The sequence below is a fragment of the Scyliorhinus torazame genome, chromosome 12 (genome assembly GCF_047496885.1).
Source record: "Scyliorhinus torazame isolate Kashiwa2021f chromosome 12, sScyTor2.1, whole genome shotgun sequence".
NCBI classification, from domain to species: Eukaryota; Metazoa; Chordata; class Chondrichthyes; order Carcharhiniformes; family Scyliorhinidae; genus Scyliorhinus; species Scyliorhinus torazame.
In genome coordinates, this window is record NC_092718.1 from 196,328,828 (window position 1) to 196,349,761 (window position 20,934).

At 51.9% G+C, this 20,934-nt stretch overlaps 1 protein-coding gene across 1 annotated transcript in view; it reads right to left on the reverse strand.

Moving 5' to 3' along the window:
• Nucleotides 1-20,934, reverse strand: part of nsrp1 (nuclear speckle splicing regulatory protein 1) — a 73,122-nt gene that overhangs the window by 17,997 nt on the left and 34,191 nt on the right. The window contains 2 exon segments of the mRNA XM_072469617.1: nucleotides 2,447-2,575; nucleotides 11,387-11,443. Of these exon segments, the coding sequence (XP_072325718.1) occupies nucleotides 2,447-2,575; nucleotides 11,387-11,443 (186 nt within the window).

Consider the following 20,934-nt stretch of genomic DNA (forward strand, 5'->3'; position numbering starts at 1 on the left):
TTTTAAATGGGTCAGCATTGATAGTACAACTGAAAAATCGGGGCCAAATGCTTTGAGATTATTTTAAAGGTCAATTATTTAAAAAATAACACTGAATGGACCAAAAGGAAAAGATCTGATAAACAATTAATACATTAGCTTCAATGTGAATTCAAAATTCAAGAGTTTAAAAAAAAAATTAGATATGAAAGGAACGCATTTGAGGAGTAATAAAAACTTTATACCTCAAAGAACACATTTGCATTGCCACTTTCTATCTCATAGAATTTATTTACAGTGCAGAAGGAGGCCATCGGCCCATCAAGTCTGCATCGACCCTTGAAAAGAGCATCCCACTTAAGCCCTATGTTCATCTATGTGAACATCCAAAACAAAAATAATTACAGAGTAATTGTAATCTACCAGAAGCTTTAATCACTATTCAACTAGTCTACAATTCTTTATTTCTAACATATTCCATATTTAAAACCACATTTTTGTTATGGAAGCTTGGATAGGCTTTCAGTCTATTGTTCATCAGCCCTCACACAACCCCATACAGTTAAAGCCACCATGCCAGGAGTAACAGTTGAGGACCGAGAAGACATCCATTAGAGACAACTCTCTCATTCTAAACCCCACTGCTCATTCAATTGGCCTTCATCTCCCATGGCAACTATGGGTCCCTTTAAACAGTGTCCGGACTGGCCAAGACAGTCACTCAACATCAGTGAGCTCATCAAAATCATCCAAACTGCAGCTGTGGTGCCGTCCAAACAATGTCTCACGTTAGAGGCGTGTGTGCTGACTAAACTTGAAAGTGGGTTCAAAGAACTCCATCTAGTCACTGACAAGGCTATTGTCTGGCCTCTTGTGACTATGCTATGGTGACCTATCAGGGCTTAACTTTAAGGCCGATTAAATTGGATATCCTAAATTACAGAATTGGGCATTTTAAAATCATACTGCAGTCAAACGTCAGGCAGGCTGCTGGAATTCAGACTTGACCAAAGACAAATACACAACCAACAAACAAGCTGCCAGAACATGTCTGGACCGGCCCTGTCAATCACCCATCAAGGAGATCATCGCACCCTATTGATATGCACAGGTCTATTGTCAATAGCCCAGGTCAGGCAGGACTTTCTGTCACCCAGAGTTTCTGCTGTTGCCTTATATGGGAACAGGTTATGTGCCGCCCACACCACCAAAGATGGGACACCTGGGGCGTGCTCAGGTGTCCTGTCAAATGGTCATCAACCGGATCATAGGGTACTGAGACTCCCCCTCCGAGGCATCTTTGCTTGAAAGCCAGAGGAAAGAGAAAGGCGCAATGGCAGAGGGGGTAAGATCAGGCACCCGAGGCAAATCAGCAGCGTAAGACTCCATGCAGAGGCAATCAAGGTGACTGACCAGAGAAGGAAGGAAGGAACAAACAGCGTGCGTCAACCACCTTCACGATGACGGACCAGAGGGACTCAAGAATCGGACCCACAGCTCAATCAGGCCATCTTTGCGGGTAATATAACTGAATCTTGGGCGTTCCTGGTATTATATATTTGGGTTCATTTACAGTTCAATTGTGTATTTAATAAAGATGGTTGAATTTATACTCGTGTTTTGTCCTTTGTTCATCTTGCAACTAAGGGCACCTGGGTAAAACTTTGATTAATACACTGGCCAAAGTATGTGAGGTTTTACAGATACAACAATGCACATTCTAAATAATAATAAATATTAATTTGTACACCAATTAACAATATTTGTGAAATAGTTTTGATTAGTAACTAATTAATTAAAAAAAATAATAATCTGCCTGGCAGCACAATAGTTAGCGGCACAGTGGGATATGGGTTCATATATATAGGCAATCCTCAAGCCTTCCCTCCCAAGGAGCAAACATTAAATAACAGGAACTGCTGGAAATACACAGCATGTCAGAAGTATCTGCAAAGAGAAAAACAGAGTTCATGCTTTAGGCCGATAACCTTAATGCAGATGTGGCCTGACGGTGGAGATTTAAGTGCCTGAAGGGCATTTAATTCTGTTGTGCCTCCTCCCGAGATTCCCCGCCAGTTCTCAACCAGTGGGTGAGACCCCTGCGGGCGCAGCAGAATCGAGGCCATTAACTTTGTTTCTCTCTCCACAGCTGCTGCCTGACCTGCTGCATCTTTCCAGTATTTCCTTTTTTAATTCCAGATTTTCAGCAACTTCCCGATTTTGCTGAAGTACCAAACCTTGGAGCGCGCAGCAGGATAAACGGAGAGCACACAACACTGCATTTTAATTCACTGCATCACCTGATCGGCAGAACGAAGGCTATCTTACCTGATTGCTCTCGTACCAGAGATGGCCATTATTATGGAAAGTCCGAACAAAGGGGACAGGACAGGGAAATGTATCTCTTTTCAAGAAAAAGAGGGAAGCTCAGCTAGCAAAAAGAAAAATTTACAATTAGTACATTTACCTGTTTATTTGTACCAGACAATATCTTGGTGCTGCTTTCCAACTTCTTCTGTTGCAGGTCGTCATAAACACTGTCATATTCATAGACTGTGGCATCATCCTCCAGTGCCTTTTGTATTTCCAACTTAGTCTGTGATACAAACATTTACCATATATTGATCAAATGCTTAAACATGAGATTTGGTAGTTAATTATAGAAGGCAATTTCTTTCATAAAACAGGGAAAACTGTCAATCTAAAACAGTGCTACAAGTATTTACAAATGCAGAAATAACCAAAGCAATTTAGAGGGACATAATCCAAAAGGAAAGTTTACATGTTTGAAGAGGAGAGAGAAAAAGGGTGTGTGAGAGAAGGGAAGGTGAGAGAAAGGGGGGGGGGGGGCGAGAGAGAGAGAGAGAGAGAGAGAAGGGGGCGAGTGAGAGTGTGAAAGATGGTGGGGGAGAGGGAGCACGAGAGAAGGGGGTGAATGAGAGAGCGAGAGAAGGGGCGATAGAGAGAGAAGGGGAGCGAGTGAGAGAGCGAGAGAAGGGGAGCGAGTTAGAGAGCGAGAGAAGGGGGCGAGTGAGAGAGCGAGAAAAGGGGGTCAAGAGAGAGTGAGAGAAGGGGGCGAGAGAGAGAGCACGAGAAGGGGGCGAGAGAACGCGAGAAGGGGGCGAGAGAGAGAGCGCGAGAAGGGGGCGAGAGAGAGAGCGCGAGAAGGGGGCGAGAGAGAGAGCGCGAGAAGGGGGGAGAGAGAGAGCGCGAGAAGGGGGCGAGAGAGAGAGCGCGAGAAGGGGGCGAGAGAGAGAGCGCGAGAAGGGGGCGAGAGAGAGAGCGAGAGAAGGAGGCGAGACAGATAGCGAGAGAAGGGGGGGGGTGAGACAGAGAGCGAGAGAAGGGGGGGTCGAGACAGAGAGCAAGAGAAGGGGGGGAGACAGAGAGCAAGAGAAGGGGGAGAAGGAGAGATACAGAGAGCGAGAGAAGGGGGGGTGAGACAGAGAGGGAGTAAGGGAAGAGACAGAGAGGACAGAAGGGGAGAGACAGAGAGCGAGGGAAGGGGAGAGACAGAGAGCGAGAGACGGGGAGAGACCGAGAGCGAGAGAAGGGGGCGAGTGATGGGGGTGAGTGATGGGGGCGAGTGATGGGGGCGAGACAGAGAGCAAGCGAAGGGGGCGAGAGAAGGGGGCAAAAGAGAGCGAGAGGAGGGGCGAGAGAGAAAAAGGGACGGGAGCAAGAGAGAGAGCGAGAGAAGGGGGGGCGAGAGGGTGAGAGAGAAAGAAGAGGGCAAACGAGAGAGAAAAGGGGGAGCAAGCGAGAGAGAGAAGGGGGGGGACGAGAGAGAAGGGGGGGGACGAGAGAGAAGGGGGGGGACGAGAGAGAAGGGGGGGGACGAGAGAGAAGGGGGGGGACGAGAGAGAAGGGGGGGGACGAGAGAGAAGGGGGGGGACGAGAGAGAAGGGGGGGGACGAGAGAGAAGGGGGGGGACGAGAGAGAAGGGGGGGGACGAGAGAGAAGGGGGGGGACGAGAGAGAAGGGGGGGGACGAGAGAGAAGGGGGGGGACGAGAGAGAAGGGGGGGGACGAGAGAGAAGGGGGGGGACGAGAGAGAAGGGGGGGGACGAGAGAGAAGGGGGGGGACGAGAGAGAAGGGGGGGGACGAGAGAGAAGGGGGGGGACGAGAGAGAAGGGGGGGGACGAGAGAGAAGGGGGGGGACGAGAGAGAAGGGGGGGGACGAGAGAGAAGGGGGGGGACGAGAGAGAAGGGGGGGGACGAGAGAGAAGGGGGGGGACGAGAGAGAAGGGGGGGGACGAGAGAGAAGGGGGGGGACGAGAGAGAAGGGGGGGGACGAGAGAGAAGGGGGGGGACGAGAGAGAAGGGGGGGGACGAGAGAGAAGGGGGGGGACGAGAGAGAAGGGGGGGGACGAGAGAGAAGGGGGGGGACGAGAGAGAAGGGGGGGGACGAGAGAGAAGGGGGGGGACGAGAGAGAAGGGGGGGGACGAGAGAGAAGGGGGGGGACGAGAGAGAAGGGGGGGACGAGAGAGAAGGGGGGGACGAGAGAGAAGGGGGGGACGAGAGAGAAGGGGGGGACGAGAGAGAAGGGGGGGACGAGAGAGAAGGGGGGGACGAGAGAGAAGGGGGGGACGAGAGAGAAGGGGGGGACGAGAGAGAAGGGGGGGACGAGAGAGAAGGGTTGGCGAGAGAGAAGGGTTGGCGAGAGAGAAGGGTTGGCGAGAGAGAAGGGTTGGCGAGAGAGAAGGGTTGGCGAGAGAGAAGGGTTGGCGAGAGAGAAGGGTTGGCGAGAGAGAAGGGTTGGCGAGAGAGAAGGGTTGGCGAGAGAGAAGGGTTGGCGAGAGAGAAGGGTTGGCGAGAGAGAAGGGTTGGCGAGAGAGAAGGGTTGGCGAGAGAGAAGGGTTGGCGAGAGAGAAGGGTTGGCGAGAGAGAAGGGTTGGCGAGAGAGAAGGGTTGGCGAGAGAGAAGGGTTGGCGAGAGAGAAGGGTTGGCGAGAGAGAAGGGTTGGCGAGAGAGAAGGGTTGGCGAGAGAGAAGGGTTGGCGAGAGAGAAGGGTTGGCGAGAGAGAAGGGTTGGCGAGAGAGAAGGGTTGGCGAGAGAGAAGGGTTGGCGAGAGAGAAGGGTTGGCGAGAGAGAAGGGTTGGCGAGAGAGAAGGGTTGGCGAGAGAGAAGGGTTGGCGAGAGAGAAGGGTTGGCGAGAGAGAAGGGTTGGCGAGAGAGAAGGGTTGGCGAGAGAGAAGGGTTGGCGAGAGAGAAGGGTTGGCGAGAGAGAAGGGTTGGCGAGAGAGAAGGGTTGGCGAGAGAGAAGGGTTGGCGAGAGAGAAGGGTTGGCGAGAGAGAAGGGTTGGCGAGAGAGAAGGGTTGGCGAGAGAGAAGGGTTGGCGAGAGAGAAGGGTTGGCGAGAGAGAAGGGTTGGCGAGAGAGAAGGGTTGGCGAGAGAGAAGGGTTGGCGAGAGAGAAGGGTTGGCGAGAGAGAAGGGTTGGCGAGAGAGAAGGGTTGGCGAGAGAGAAGGGTTGGCGAGAGAGAAGGGTTGGCGAGAGAGAAGGGTTGGCGAGAGAGAAGGGTTGGCGAGAGAGAAGGGTTGGCGAGAGAGAAGGGTTGGCGAGAGAGAAGGGTTGGCGAGAGAGAAGGGTTGGCGAGAGAGAAGGGTTGGCGAGAGAGAAGGGTTGGCGAGAGAGAAGGGTTGGCGAGAGAGAAGGGTTGGCGAGAGAGAAGGGTTGGCGAGAGAGAAGGGTTGGCGAGAGAGAAGGGTTGGCGAGAGAGAAGGGTTGGCGAGAGAGAAGGGTTGGCGAGAGAGAAGGGTTGGCGAGAGAGAAGGGTTGGCGAGAGAGAAGGGTTGGCGAGAGAGAAGGGTTGGCGAGAGAGAAGGGTTGGCGAGAGAGAAGGGTTGGCGAGAGAGAAGAGTTGGCGAGAGAGAAGTGTTGGCGAGAGAGAAGGGATGGCGAGAGAGAAGGGATGGCGAGAGAGAAGGGTGTGGCGAGAGAGAAGGGTTGGCGAGAGAGAAGGGTTGGCGAGAGAGAAGGGTTGGCGAGAGAGAAGGGTTGGCGAGAGAGAAGGGTTGGCGAGAGAGAAGGGTTGGCGAGAGAGAAGGGTTGGCGAGAGAGAAGGGTTGGCGAGAGAGAAGGGTTGGCGAGAGAGAAGGGTTGGCGAGAGAGAAGGGTTGGCGAGAGAGAAGGGTTGGCGAGAGAGAAGGGTTGGCGAGAGAGAAGGGGAGACGAGAGATGGGGGGATAGAGAGATGGGAGGGGCGAGAGAGGAGGTGGGCTAGAGAGATAGAGGGTGGAGACTAAAGGTAGGCGAGAGAGAAGGGGGGACGAGAGAGACGGGGGGGGCCGAGAGAGACGGGGGGGCCGAGAGAGACGGGGGGGGGGGCCGAGAGAGACGGGGGGGGGGCCGAGAGAGACGGGGGGGGGGGGCGAGCGAGAGAGACGGGGGGGGGCCGAGAGAGACGGGGGGGGGCCGAGAGAGACGGGGGGGGGGCCGAGAGAGACGGGGGGGGCCGAGAGAGACGGGGGGGCCGAGAGAGACGGGGGGGCCGAGAGAGACGGGGGGGGGGGCCGAGAGAGACGGGGTGCCAAGAGAGACGGGGGGGGAACAAAAGAGATGGGGGGGGGGGGGAGAAGAGAGAAGTGGGCGGGCGCGAGAGAAGTGGGCGGGCGCGAGAGAAGTGGGCGGGCGCGAGAGAAGTGGGCGGGCGCGAGAGAAGTGGGCGGGCGCGAGAGAAGTGGGCGGGCGCGAGAGAAGTGGGCGGGCGCGAGAGAAGTGGGCGGGCGCGAGAGAAGTGGGCGGGTGCGAGAGAAGTGGGCGGGCGCGAGAGATGTGGGCGGGCGCGAGAGAAGTGGGCGGGCACGAGAGAAGTGGGCGGGCACGAGAGAAGTGGGCGGGCGAGAGAGGAGGGCGGGCGAGAGAGGAGGGCGGGCGAGAGAGGAGGGCGGGCGAGAGAGGAGGGCGGGCGAGAGAGGAGGGCGGGCGAGAGAGGAGGGCGGGCGAGAGAGGAGGGCGGGCGAGAGAGGAGGGCGGGCGAGAGAGGAGGGCGGGCGAGAGAGGAGGGCGGGCGTGAGAGGAGGGCGGGCGAGAGAGGAGGGCGGGCGAGAGAGGAGGGCGGGCGAGAGAGGAGGGCGGGCGAGAGAGAAGGGCGGGCGAGAGAGAAGGGCGGGCGAGAGAGAAGGGCGGGCGAGAGAGAAGGGCGGGCGAGAGAGAAGGGCGGGCGAGAGAGAAGGGCGGGCGAGAGAGAAGGGCGGGCGAGAGAGAAGGGCGGGCGAGAGAGAAGGGCGGGCGAGAGAGAAGGGCGGGCGAGAGAGAAGGGCGGGCGAGAGAGAAGGGCGGGCGAGAGAGAAGGGCGGGCGAGAGAGAAGGGCGGGCGAGAGAGAAGGGCGGGCGAGAGAGAAGGGCGGGCGAGAGAGAAGGGCGGGCGAGAGAGAAGGGCGGGCGAGAGAGAAGGGCGGGCGAGAGAGAAGGGCGGGCGAGAGAGAAGGGCGGGCGAGAGAGAAGGGCGGGCGAGAGAGAAGGGCGGGCGAGAGAGAAGGGCGGGCGAGAGAGAAGGGCGGGCGAGAGAGAAGGGCGGGCGAGAGAGAAGGGCGGGCGAGAGAGAAGGGCGGGCGAGAGAGAAGGGCGGGCGAGAGAGAATGGCGGGCGAGAGAGAAGGGCGGGCGAGAGAGAAGGGCGGGCGAGAGAGAAGGGCGGGCGAGAGAGAAGTGCGGGCGAGAGAGAAGGGCGGGCGAATCAAAACATTAAGCCAACACTCCATACTGATGGTTCAATTGGACATGAAGATCTCTTGGCAATATAAAAATAAGTTCTTCTCACATCATAGCCAACATTCATCTTTATGTCACCACTGCCAATGTGACTTGACACTTTAAAAAAATTCATTTACGGGATGTCAGCGTCCCTGGCTAGGCCAGCATTTATTGACCATCCTAGTTGCCCTTCAGAAGGTGGTGGTGGGTTGCCTTCCTGAACCGCTGCAGTCCCTGAGATGTAGGTACACCCACAGTGCTGTTAGGGAGGGAATTCCAGGATTTTACCCCAATGACAGTGAAGGAGCGGTGATATATTTCCAAGTCAGTGAGCTGAGCGTCTTGGAGGGGATCCTTCAGGCGGTGGTGTTCCCGGTGCCTGCTCCTCTTCTCCATCTAGGTGGTGGTTTAGAAATGCTGTCTAAGGAACCAAGGCGAGTTACTGCAGCGCATCTTGTAGATGGTACACACGATTGCCACGGTTTGTCAGTGTTTGAATGTTTGTGGAAGGGAGAGTAATCAAGTGGGCTGCTTTGTCCTAGATGGGGCTGAGCTTCTTGAGTGTTGTTGGAGCTGCACTCATCCAGCCAAGTGGAGAGTATTTGCCTATAAATAAAAAATGACAAACTCAAAACGTAACTTGCTGACTGTAAAGTCCTCTACAACTTGGAGCTGTGAAAGATGGTATAAAAATCCAACTTCCATGTAATTGTAGCACTCGACAGCGAATGAGCCTTGCAGAAATTCATTGGCTGTGAATAGTTTTGAAATGGTATGAGTAATAAGGGATTATATAAACAAATTATTCCCTTCTTAATTTAGTAATGACAGGCTGCTTGTACTAGTTATTCATGCAATAACTTGGGAAACAACAAATATAGCAAGACACACAAAAAACATTTTTACAGATGTTCACGATGCATGTACACTGATCATTCATCTGATATGACTGAATCAAAGCACTGCGTTCCGTACAGGTCGAATATTTCATGTCCAGTTGTAACTGGATTTTCTCTCTGGATCTACAGATTACTGGATCTTCTATAACTTCCTCAGAGTGGCAATCTCCAGCAGATTTCAACCCTCAACAGACTTACGATGAAATTGTAAAGCCCCTGTTTCACCTAACCTTCCTCCCTTAGGCTGTGTGAGACAGGAGCAGCGAAGGATGGTTCCCAGCCCAGCCCAATTGTCCGGAGGAAGTTATCACTTCTGGACGATTGCCAGGTATCCTCTAAATGCAATGTTGGAGAACCAGGAAGTTATGGGCCCTCATCTATTTTTCCTTGCTGAGCAATACTTATTATAACTCAATATTAAGCAATCTTCTTGAAATACAAGATATCTTGCAAAAGCTACATTAAGATTTTATTTGTAAACACGTTTGATATGGAACAGCATGACGTATACTCAAATTCTGAATTACAAGGAAGAGAGTTCCCACAAAGCCATATTTGGTCACTCAAAACACAAATCCAGTTTTCAATCATAAATAGATGTCTAAATAAAAAATATGTGGTGTTAGTGGGCATAACGGTATGACATGACTTAGCAAATATCCATAGAGACCACACTGTGATTTATCTTAATACTTCAGTGATACATTTCAAGTCACCCATCTAAATATCAAACTATTTGTTGGTAGCACAGAACTGAGTGTTGCTGAAAAAAAGGTATGCTGTCAAAGCTTTCCATCTTGCACTTGTCTTGTGAGGGTACCTTTAAGAAATGGATGTTTAAGCAATGTACCTTTAAGAAAATAGTGATGTCAGAGAGTGGGTGGAGAGGAGCTCAGTTCGGCCATTTTGAGGTTAGTTCTGGGAGTTTTAGTTTCAGTTTGAGAGAGCAGCTGGGAGTGTGTGTGTGTTTTGCTGAGAGCTGCAGGAAGAAAAGCAAGGTGCTGGAGCTGAAGTCAACCAAGCTGATATATCTCTGCCATCCAACAGAAAATATATATGAACTGTGACCTGGTGTGTTACTGTCCTTGTGAAGGTGAATTCTTTTGGATGTGTAAAGGAACAGTTTGCAGGATTGGGTAGTGTTGTATTATTTTCGGGGTTATCTTTGAAGTAAGGGGTGTTAAGAGATCCAATGTTTATTTAAAAGGTTAATTTGAGTTCATGGAATAAACATTGTTTTGTTTTAAAAACCACGTGTCCGTAATTGTAATACCACACCTGGGGAGCAAGCCGTGTGCTTCAAAAGCAACAATCCATTAAAGTTGGTTGAACTCCATGATACATTTTGGGGTTCTGAAAACACCTCTCCCATAACACACTCATCAGGACAGATTCACAAGAATATCAACTGTAAAGGGAGGGACAATTTATATTGCCTGAGAAGACAAGTGTTGATTGATTAGCAAGTGGACTCTGATTGGTAGAGACATTGCCATGGAGAATGCATCAGGGAACAGTTAACTGCCTAACTTTTGTTTAAATTCAAACCATGCATGTGGACTCTTGATTGGTCAAGGCATTGCCATGGGGAATGAACCAGGGAATATTGTTCCCCAATTTTTTGTTTAGTTGAAAAAGATGCATTGCATGCAAATGTCCCTTCTCTCTGAAAAGGGCAGGGCCATGTGTGCGTGAACAAATGTAGCTTCTAGCATGCATAGATGAGCCACATAGTGTAATTTTTTGCATAATCAGGATTGTTAAGCAAGTGCTGTCCAATCGCAGGATCATATCTAATGTTGGGCACCGTTTTGAGTTTTGCCAGTACGGGCTGGCTGAAGACAGTCAGAACTTTGCCTCTTGCGAGCAGCCAAAGAAATATTTTGTTTGGTACGATCCACCAGTCGTTGGGATGTGTGGCCTAGATATCTGGCACTGAAATTGATATACCACATTACGCATTTGTATGATAGGCAGAGCATCTTTTTGGCTTGATGGCAGCATCCTGCCAGTGGCGAATACTACTTGTGTTGCTACTGCATAGTAGCAGTGTGAAACAGCTGGCTTCACCTGTTGCTTAGATTTTGAGACACCTTATCCTTTCAGACCAATCCAAGATAGACTGGGCACTTCTCAGGACCGAACGTGGCGGCCTTAGGTCCATCCATGAGTTTGCGTGATATACATCGAGCAATGTTCTGACCATTGCAGTTATTAGGGTGCTTTGATTCATTCAGTGTCAAGCTTGCACGGTGATCAAATGGCTCAGGCCGTATTTACATTGTTGTCGATAAGGCCAATCTTACAGCACGTGGAACTGGAGGAATCCCAAAGTGTATATTCATCAGTGCAGATAGGCTTGTGGAAGTCGGTAGTAGAGAACCTAATGGCAGATTTCTCAACTAACATGTCGAGGAAAGAGAGCTCATGTGGCTGCTCCATTTAACAGGTGAATTTGAATGCAGGATGGAGCCCATTAAGGCATGTAAGGCAATTCTTACAAGCAGCTGCGGACTCAAATATGAGATATGATTTTTTTTCTCTTTTATTCTGAAGCCTTTCCTTCCGTGTTACATCTCCTCAGCTGAGAAGACTAGAATATTCAATATAACCACATATGAAACTCAAGAAACCATTTTCTTGCACAATATTTGACTTTCTGTCGTGATTTTACACCAGTCGTGTTGAGGTTTCACTGTGGAATTTACTGAAATAATTTGAATTTATCATGGTTGATTTCATTTAATACATCAATGTTATTTTCTTGCACGTTAAAAGTTACAGCTTGAAAAGTTTAAACAGAAACGTACCTGCTTCATCATTTTCTTCTTCAGCGACTCCTTCTGGAGGCTCTCACTGACTGAAGTCTGCAAGCAGAAAATCAAAGCGTTGACTCAAACTTATTGTGAGGGATCATTTATTTTAAGGTTAATAATAAGGCATTTTAAAAAACAATACGGTCATTAATCTAGCCAATGGAGACCCATTGATATTCAAATTTAAAATGTGCTACAGAATTAGAAACAGGAGTCCAGACATTGTGCTGCATGATATGAACACAATACTTGTATTGCACATTAGCTTTGCAGCATTGTATCTAGGTCATAATGTGAAGTGCATTCAATTTTAAACATGCTATCAATCAATACTGTGTGAGAGTGATTAACTAGATCAGCTATATAACATGCTTTAATAAAATATGCAACATAAAGGGGAGGATTGGTTTTCCCAAAATTGATTCAATATATCATAGAATCCTTACAATGCAAAAAGCGGCCATTCAGCCTATCTAGTCTACAACAATCCTCCGAAAAAGAACCCTACCCAGGCCCACTCCCCCGCCCCAAGCCTGTAACCCCACCTAGCCTTTGGACACGAGGAGCAATTTAGCATGGCCAATGCACCTAACCTGACCATCTTTGGACTGTGGGTGGAAACCGGAGGAAACACACACGGTGAATGTGCAGATTCCACACAGTCACCCAAGGTCAGAATCGAGCCTGGATCCCTGGCGCTGTGAGGCAGCCGTGTTAACCGCTGTGTCACCGTGATGCCCCATTCCATCGTCCATAGATTAAATTTTTTCCAGGACGAAATGCTGGTAAATCTTCATTATACAAATCACATATTAACGTGATCCACTTTCCATGACAATCCTTGAGAACAGGAAATAAATATACAAATGGTCATGGAGCAACTCAAATGTGCACTGATAACCTTGCCAGGAATATGAACCCTATTTTAATAGCCCTTGGTCCACCAGAATCTAGATCTGCCCAGGTCACACAATGAGCCATTTCAGGATTGTAAAGATAGGAGAGATGCTCCTCCTCAACTGGAGTTCTTAAGGTTCACTTTGCAGGTTGACAAGAGTGGGCCTGAGGTTATTCACCCTCACATGCAAGTGGGGCCAAATTGCTGCACATTTGTCTTCACCGGATGCTCATTGTTGGTTGTATTTTTTGAGAAGTAGAGTGAACTGAATTTTTATTTCAGAACTTCTTAACATTGATGGCTTATTTCAGTTTAGGCAAGATCACGGTTGGGAAAAGACAACAATGTTAAATTCACAGAATCATCTACTTTCAGCTTTGAATAACTGCAGATTTAAACAGAAAAGCTTCAGGTTTCCCCCCAGATTCTGAGAGGTAGTCAATCAGAAGCCTGGAGAATGAATTCATAAAATAAATTTGATTCTGATCAGTCGTATGCCACATGACAGGACTAGGATTAGGTCTTATTGCACTCTCCAATCCATTCCATATCGCATAAATTTGATCATTTTTAAAAAATGGACTTCTCATTTACGATTCTTTGAGCTGCAAACATCCAGGCAAGGCGAGAGTATTCCATAACACTCCTGATTTGTGCCCTGTAGAATGTGGACAGGCTTTGGAAGTCAGGAGGTGAGTCACGCACAGCAGAATTCCTAGCCTCTTGTAGCCACGGTATTTATATGGCTAGTCCAGTTAAATTTCTGGTCAATGGTAACCCCCGGGATGTTGACAGTGGGAGCTTCAGTGAAGGTAATGCCACTGAACGTCAAGGGATGGTGGTTAGGTTCTCTCTTGTCGGAGATGGTCATCGCCTGGCACTTGTGGGCACAAATGTTACTTGCCACTCAACCCAAGCTTAAATATTGTCCAGGTCTTGCTGCATTTGGACACAGACTGCTACAGTATCTGAGGAGTCACAAATGGTGCTAAACATTGTGCAAATCATCAGCAAACATCCCCATTTCTGATCTTTTGATGGAAGGAAGGACATTGATAAAGCAGCTGAAGATGATTGGGCCCCTGAGGAACTCCTGCAGTGAGTGAACCATATTAGTTTACGCCTTCACCCACAAGTATACCTTTACAGATATAAATAGATTTGCAAGGATAATGCAAGTTATAAATGCCATCTTATATGTTAAAGTTCACAGTAAATATACCATCCATGGGGGCAGCACGGTGGCACTGTGGTTAGCACTGCTGCCTTATGGCGCGGAGGACCCGGGTTTGATTCTGGCCCCGGGTCACTGTCCGGGTCGAGTTTGCACATTCGTGTCTGCGTGGGTCTCACCCCCACAACCAGAAAGATGTGCAGGGTAGGTAAATGGGCCAGGCTAAATTGCCCCTTAACAGGAAAAAAAATAATTGGGTATTCCAAATTTATATTAAAAAATGGACCGTCCATAGGCGAACTGTGGTTAATCATACCATACTCTGAAACCAAGTGATAGGCCACAAAGCAACTTCTAGGATCTCTCATCAATTGCCCCAGACACTCATCACACTGAGCGCCAACTGGTCACACGGTAACTGCATTCATGCTTCACATTCCACACACCCTCTCAGATACTTAGCTGTGCCAACAGAACACCACTGCCTCACAGGCCCATAGTAAGGAGTCACCCAAGTTTGGCCATTTTGGCTTTTCGTAAGCCTATTTTGCTTTAAGTCTTCTTCCTGCAGTTTTCTCTCTAATGGTGGGCCTTCTGCTCTGTTCCCTGTTGTAATTCCGCTAAACTGGACATGTTTTTCGATCACTGTCCTTATTCCTTGACTTTGCTGTTGTCTGGGAATCTTCCTGACCCATTCCCTGGTTTTGGGGCTTTCTACCTGTCCCTTTCCCATCCTGCCTGTCCTGCCATTTTCTGTGGAATGGTGCTTTCCTTCAGGGTCACCTTGCGTCTCTGTGAGTCTCTCGGGTTCCCTGTTCCTCAGCAACAGTACAGGTTTTTTTTTCTACTTAGGTTTTTTTTTTAAAACGTCCCTAAACTACTTGGTAACAGCCTTTCACTTCAAGAATCGTAAAATCTCATTAAAGATGCCTATATACAAACAGGGCTTAGAGACATGTCTGTCCATTTCACAGATGAATCAAACCCAGGATTTAGTTTCCCCACACACAAACATAAGAAAAAGAAACAGATTTTAGTTTAACAAACTCCAATGGGCTTCTAACATGCGCTTTGCAGTGGCTGTTCCACGAAAGCAGAAATTCCACGCCGGCTTACACAGAACATTGTACTGTATTGCAGGCTCCAGGTACCGAGCAGTCACTCATTCAATACAGTATCCACATGCCTGAGGAATACACAAAACACCTATAAGCTAAACTCACTTCAAAAACACCATGAGCTGAAGTGGTGCTTAATTGAAAGTTTATACTTCCAATCATAATCTACCCAAATAATAGCAACACTTTTAGAATAACGTGGTGAAGAACCACCTCTTTAAAGAGGATAAATGACTCTACCCTAACTGTATCTCTTTCCTCTTTTAATGGTATTCCGTCTCCATTAGCTACAACTACTGCTAAATTTTGACAAAACCAAATAATTTTGTCCATAATGGGTTATTTATTGAATTTGTTCTTGCTAATCACAGAAAAACGTTTACCGGTAATTATTTCTGCAGACCTACAAATAATACACATCCCAAACTGGGTAGCAGTGTTTAGCACTGTGGCTTCACTGCGCCAGGGTCGATTCCCCACTGGGTCACTGTCTGTGCGGAGTCTGCACGTTCTCCCAGTGTCTTCGTGGGTCTCCTCCGGGTGTTCCGGTTTCCTCGCACAGTCCAAAGAGGTGCAGGTTAGGTGGATTGGCCATGATAAATTGCCCTTGGTGTCCAAAAAGGTTAGATGAAGTTATTGGGTTATGGGGATAGAATGGAAGTTGAGGGCTTAAGTGGGTCGGTGCAGACTCGATGGGCCGAATGGCCTCCTTCTGCACTGTATGTTCTATGTATCTATGTATAGACTGATCCTTGTCATTGTTCTTGGATGAGGCCTAACCTTAGAGTGCTTAGAGTCAGGTCAATGAAACAAGTCATTCAACTCAAAGGCAAGAAATGTATGAGGCTGCTTACAGTACATATTTTGAATCCTGCAAATGGCTGACAACCTAACACAGTTATGAGAGACAGTTTTTAATGTACCTTTGTTCAAGCAATATATTGTGTGGTACTGCAAACAAAAACATCAGTCAATCTGAGCTACCTGGGATACAATGTTAGAGTACCCGTGTTGTAGAAAGCTGTGCAGGATGGAAAGGACCATGGGTGGGATTCTCCGCAAACTGGCGCGATGTCCGCCACCAAAAACGGCGCGGATTACTCCGGCATTGGGCCGCCCCAAAGGTGCGGAAGGGGCCAAGCCCTCACCTTGAGGGGCTAGGCCCGCGCCGGAGTGGTTTCCGCTCCGCCGGCTGGCGGGAAAGGCCTTTGGCGCCATGCCAGCCGGCGCCGATAGGACTTCACCGGGCGACGCATGCGCGGGAGCATCAGCTGACGTCATCCCCGCGCATGCGCAGGGGTCTCTTCCGCCTCCGCCATAGTGAAGACCATGGCGAAGACAGAAGACAAAGAGAGTGCCCCCACGGCACAGGCCCACCCGCTGATCGGTGGGCCCCGATCGCGGGCCAGGCCACCATGGGGGCACCCCCCGGGGCCAGATCGCCCCGCGCCCCCCCGCGCCGCCTTGCCCCGCCGTTCACAAGGTGGTTTAATCCACGCCGGCTGGAGAGGGTTGACAGCGGTGGGACCTCGGCCCATCGCGGGCCGGAGAATCGCTGGGGGTGGGCCCGCCGACCGGCGCGATTCCCGCCGACTGGCGCGGCACGATTCCCACCCCCGCCGAATCTCTGGTGGCGGAGAATTCGGGACACGACGGGGGCGGGATTCACGCCAGTCCCCGGCGATTCTCCGACCCGGTGGGGGGTCGGAGAATCGCGCCCCATGTTTCAAGGTTAGTTTCATGTTGAGAGTGAGCATAAGGGAGAGTTAGCTGATATGGCTTTGATTCTTAAATCCAAAATGGAAGGGTTTACTACAAGTCGACTGACTGCATTCAATAATGTTTTGTACTTGTTTGGCATTCAATATATTTTTTCAGTGGCTTATTGCCTATTTTAAGTGTACATTCATGCAACCTACTTTGAACATGGAGATTACTTGGCAGCATGTAATATAATCTATTGGGGTGCATTGACAAGGTTTCATTGTGCATGTGTATGTAGCGATGAACAAAAGTTTGAAGCTCTCATTGTACAGCAGCGCGCACAATTAAAATGAGTGGCTGGTTTTGTTTTTTTCTTGTTTTGACCAGTCCAGACACGATGGGCTGAACGGCCTCTTTCTGCACCGTAACCTTTCTGCGGTTCTCAGTCAGGGAATGCTCACAAACCAAGGCCAGCCAGGCATGCACTTGGGCTTTGAGCAGCAGTAAGCAGCTGGAGGAATCCTTTCCAGCCAAACTTTTAATTCCTCATTAATGATCTGAAATTATCAATTTAAAAATTGATTAATATAGTATCAAATTTCAGAAATCAATAAAAGTCAGGACAAATGTTCTTCAGATCAAATAATATTTCTGGCAATAGTGAGGAAATTAGTCAGCAATGCAGCGTAGTGTAGAATCTAATGAAGAAAACAATGAACTGTGGTGCTTAAAGTTAAATCTCAGAATAAATTCTACAATTCACTTTGCTCTTTCAAAAGAAGTAACCAAATAAATAAAAATGTAAATTCAACCACATCAGCAATTTATTACAATCATTTCCCAGGCCCAATGATGGATAGATATTTCCTGTTTTGCTAGATGCCTGCAAGATATAATCAAATCTTTATTAAATGTTCTGCTTCAAAGCTCTGGTAATCTCAGTTATTTTTTCAATATTGTTATAATAATAAAGAGCATTTCACCTCACTCATCTGGAAAAAAACTAATACTTCATTTGTCGGAGGCTCTTAAAAGAAAAATACAAGATAGCAACTGAACCAGAAATGGTTGTTTTTTTTAAAAAAAGAAAATCTTTTTGAATATAAATATTACGCACATGAAAATATTTGTTTCAGCAAGTTTTGAGACGGGTGTTTGCAGCAGTGACAAAGCCAGTCAGTTCTATACAATTGTACCCCCACCTTAAACACATTTTAGTACAGAAAGAACGAAAGAAAGAACTATGTTTAATCCTGTCAAATTCTCTATCTGTCGTTTGTGGCATTGGGTCATGTGTACTAATTGAAGTGGATCAGCTATATTTTTCTACTGGCTCAGGTTTCAATATAAACATTCTTGTCCTGATAGAGAGAGAAAGAGAGCGACACAGAGAGCTCACGTGAGAGCACGTGCGTGAGAGTCAGCGCACGAGAGAGACAATGCACCAGAAGGGGCCGCATGGCGGTACAGTGGTTAGTACTGATGCCTCGCGCGCTGAAGACCCGGGTTCGATCCCGGCCTCAGGTCACTGGACGCCTGGAGTTACACATTCTCTCAGTGTCTGCGTGGGTCTCACCCCCACAACCCAAAGATGTGCAGGGTAGGTGGATTAGCCACGTTAAATTGCCCCTTAATTTGAAAAACAAAATGGGGTATTCTAAATTTGTTTTTTTTAAAGCGCGCAAAAAACAGCGCGAGAGCGAGCGCGACAGGCAGAGCGAGAGAGAGGGAGCGCGACAGGCAGAGCGAGAGAGAGAGAGAGAGAGAGAGGGAGCGCGACAGGCAGAGCGAGAGAGAGAGAGAGAGAGAGAGGGAGCGCGACAGGCAGAGCGAGAGAGAGAGAGAGAGAGAGGGAGCGCGCCAGGCAGAGCGAGAGAGAGAGAGAGAGAGAGGGAGCGCGACAGGCAGAGCGAGAGAGAGAGAGAGAGAGAGGGAGCGCGACAGGCAGAGCGAGAGAGAGAGAGAGGGAGCGCGACAGGGAGTGCGACAGGCTGTGCGAGAGCGAGCGCGACAGGCAGAGCGAGAGCGAGCGCGACAGGCAGAGCGAGAGCGAGCGCGACAGGCAGAGCGAGAGCGAGCGCGACAGGCAGAGCGAGAGCGAGCGCGACAGGCAGAGCGAGAGCGAGCGCGACAGGCAGAGCGAGAGCGAGCGCGACAGGCAGAGCGAGAGCGAGCGCGACAGGCAGAGCGAGAGCGAGCGCGACAGGCAGAGCGAGAGCGAGCGCGACAGGCAGAGCGAGAGCGAGCGCGACAGGCAGAGCGAGCGCGAGCGCGACAGGCAGAGCGAGCGCGACAGGCAGAGCGAGAGCGAGCGCGACAGGCAGAGCGAGAGCGAGCGCGACAGGCAGAGCGAGAGCGAGCGCGTCAGGCAGAGCGAGAGCGAGCGCGTCAGGCAGAGCGAGAGCGAGCGCGACAGGCAGAGCGAGAGCGACAGGCAGAGCGAGAGCGAGCGCGACAGGCAGAGCGAGAGCGAGCGCGACAGGCAGAGCGAGAGCGAGCGCGACAGGCAGAGCGAGAGCGAGCGCGACAGGCAGAGCGAGAGCGAGCGCGACAGGCAGAGCGAGCGCGACAGGCAGAGCGAGAGCGAGCGCGACAGGCAGAGCGAGAGCGAGCGCGACAGGCAGAGCGAGAGCGAGCGCGACAGGCAGAGCGAGAGCGAGCGCGACAGGCAGAGCGAGAGCGAGCGCGACAGGCAGAGCGAGAGCGAGCGCGACAGGCAGAGGGAGAGCGAGCGCGACAGGCAGAGGGAGAGCGAGCGCGACAGGCAGAGGGAGAGCGAGCGCGACAGGCAGAGGGAGAGCGAGCGCGACAGGCAGAGGGAGAGCGAGCGCGACAGGCAGAGGGAGAGCGAGCGCGACAGGCAGAGGGAGAGCGAGCGCGACAGGCAGAGCGAGAGCGAGCGCGACAGGCAGAGCGAGAGCGAGCGCGACAGGCAGAGCGAGAGCGAGCGCGACAGGCAGAGCGAGAGCGAGCGCGACAGGCAGAGCGAGAGCGAGCGCGACAGGCAGAGCGAGAGCGAGCGCGACAGGCAGAGCGAGAGCGAGCGCGACAGGCAGAGCGAGAGCGAGCGCGACAGGCAGAGCGAGAGCGAGCGCGACAGGCAGAGCGAGAGCGAGCGCGACAGGCAGAGCGAGAGCGAGCGCGACAGGCAGAGCGAGAGCGAGCGCGACAGGCAGAGCGAGAGCGAGCGCGACAGGCAGAGCGAGAGCGAGCGCGACAGGCAGAGCGAGAGCGAGCGCGACAGGCAGAGCGAGAGCGAGCGCGACAGGCAGAGCGAGAGCGAGCGCGACAGGCAGAGCGAGAGCGAGCGCGACAGGCAGAGCGAGAGCGAGCGCGACAGGCAGAGCGAGAGCGAGCGCGACAGGCAGAGCGAGAGCGAGCGCGACAGGCAGAGCGAGAGCGAGCGCGACAGGCAGAGCGAGAGCGAGCGCGACAGGCAGAGCGAGAGCGAGCGCGACAGGCAGAGCGAGAGCGAGCGCGACAGGCAGAGCGAGCGCGACAGGCAGAGCGAGCGCGACAGGCAGAGCGAGAGCGACAGGCAGAGCGAGAGCGAGCGCGACAGGCAGAGCGAGAGCGAGCGCGACAGGCAGAGCGAGAGCGAGCGCGACAGGCAGAGCGAGAGCGAGCGCGACAGGCAGAGCGAGAGCGAGCGCGACAGGCAGAGCGAGAGCGAGCGCGACAGGCAGAGGGAGAGCGAGCGCGACAGGCAGAGGGAGAGCGAGCGCGACAGGCAGAGGGAGAGCGAGCGCGACAGGCAGAGGGAGAGCGAGCGCGACAGGCAGAGGGAGAGCGAGCGCGACAGGCAGAGGGAGAGCGAGCGCGACAGGCAGAGGGAGAGCGAGCGCGACAGGCAGAGCGAGAGCGAGCGCGACAGGCAGAGCGAGAGCGAGCGCGACAGGCAGAGCGAGAGCGAGCGCGACAGGCAGAGCGAGAGCGAGCGCGACAGGCAGAGCGAGAGCGAGCGCGACAGGCAGAGCGAGAGCGAGCGCGACAGGCAGAGCGAGAGCGAGCGCGACAGGCAGAGCGAGAGCGAGCGCGACAGGCAGAGCGAGAGCGAGCGCGACAGGCAGAGCGAGAGCGAGCGCGACAGGCAGAGCGAGAGCGAGCGCGACAGGCAGAGCGAGAGCGAGCGCGACAGGCAGAGCGAGAGCGAGCGCGACAGGCAGAGCGAGAGCGAGCGCGACAGGCAGAGCGAGCGCGAGCGCGACAGGCAGAGCGAGCGCGACAGGCAGAGCGAGAGCGAGCGCGACAGGCAGAGCGAGAGCGAGCGCGACAGGCAGAGCGAGAGCGAGCGCGACAGGCAGAGCGAGAGCGAGCGCGACAGGCAGAGCGAGAGCGAGCGCGACAGGCAGAGGGAGAGCGAGCGCGACAGGCAGAGGGAGAGCGAGCGCGACAGGCAGAGGGAGAGCGAGCGCGACAGGCAGAGGGAGAGCGAGCGCGACAGGCAGAGGGAGAGCGAGCGCGACAGGCAGAGGGAGAGCGAGCGCGACAGGCAGAGCGAGAGCGAGCGCGACAGGCAGAGCGAGAGCGAGCGCGACAGGCAGAGCGAGAGCGAGCGCGACAGGCAGAGCGAGAGCGAGCGCGACAGGCAGAGCGAGAGCGAGCGCGACAGGCAGAGCGAGAGCGAGCGCGACAGGCAGAGCGAGAG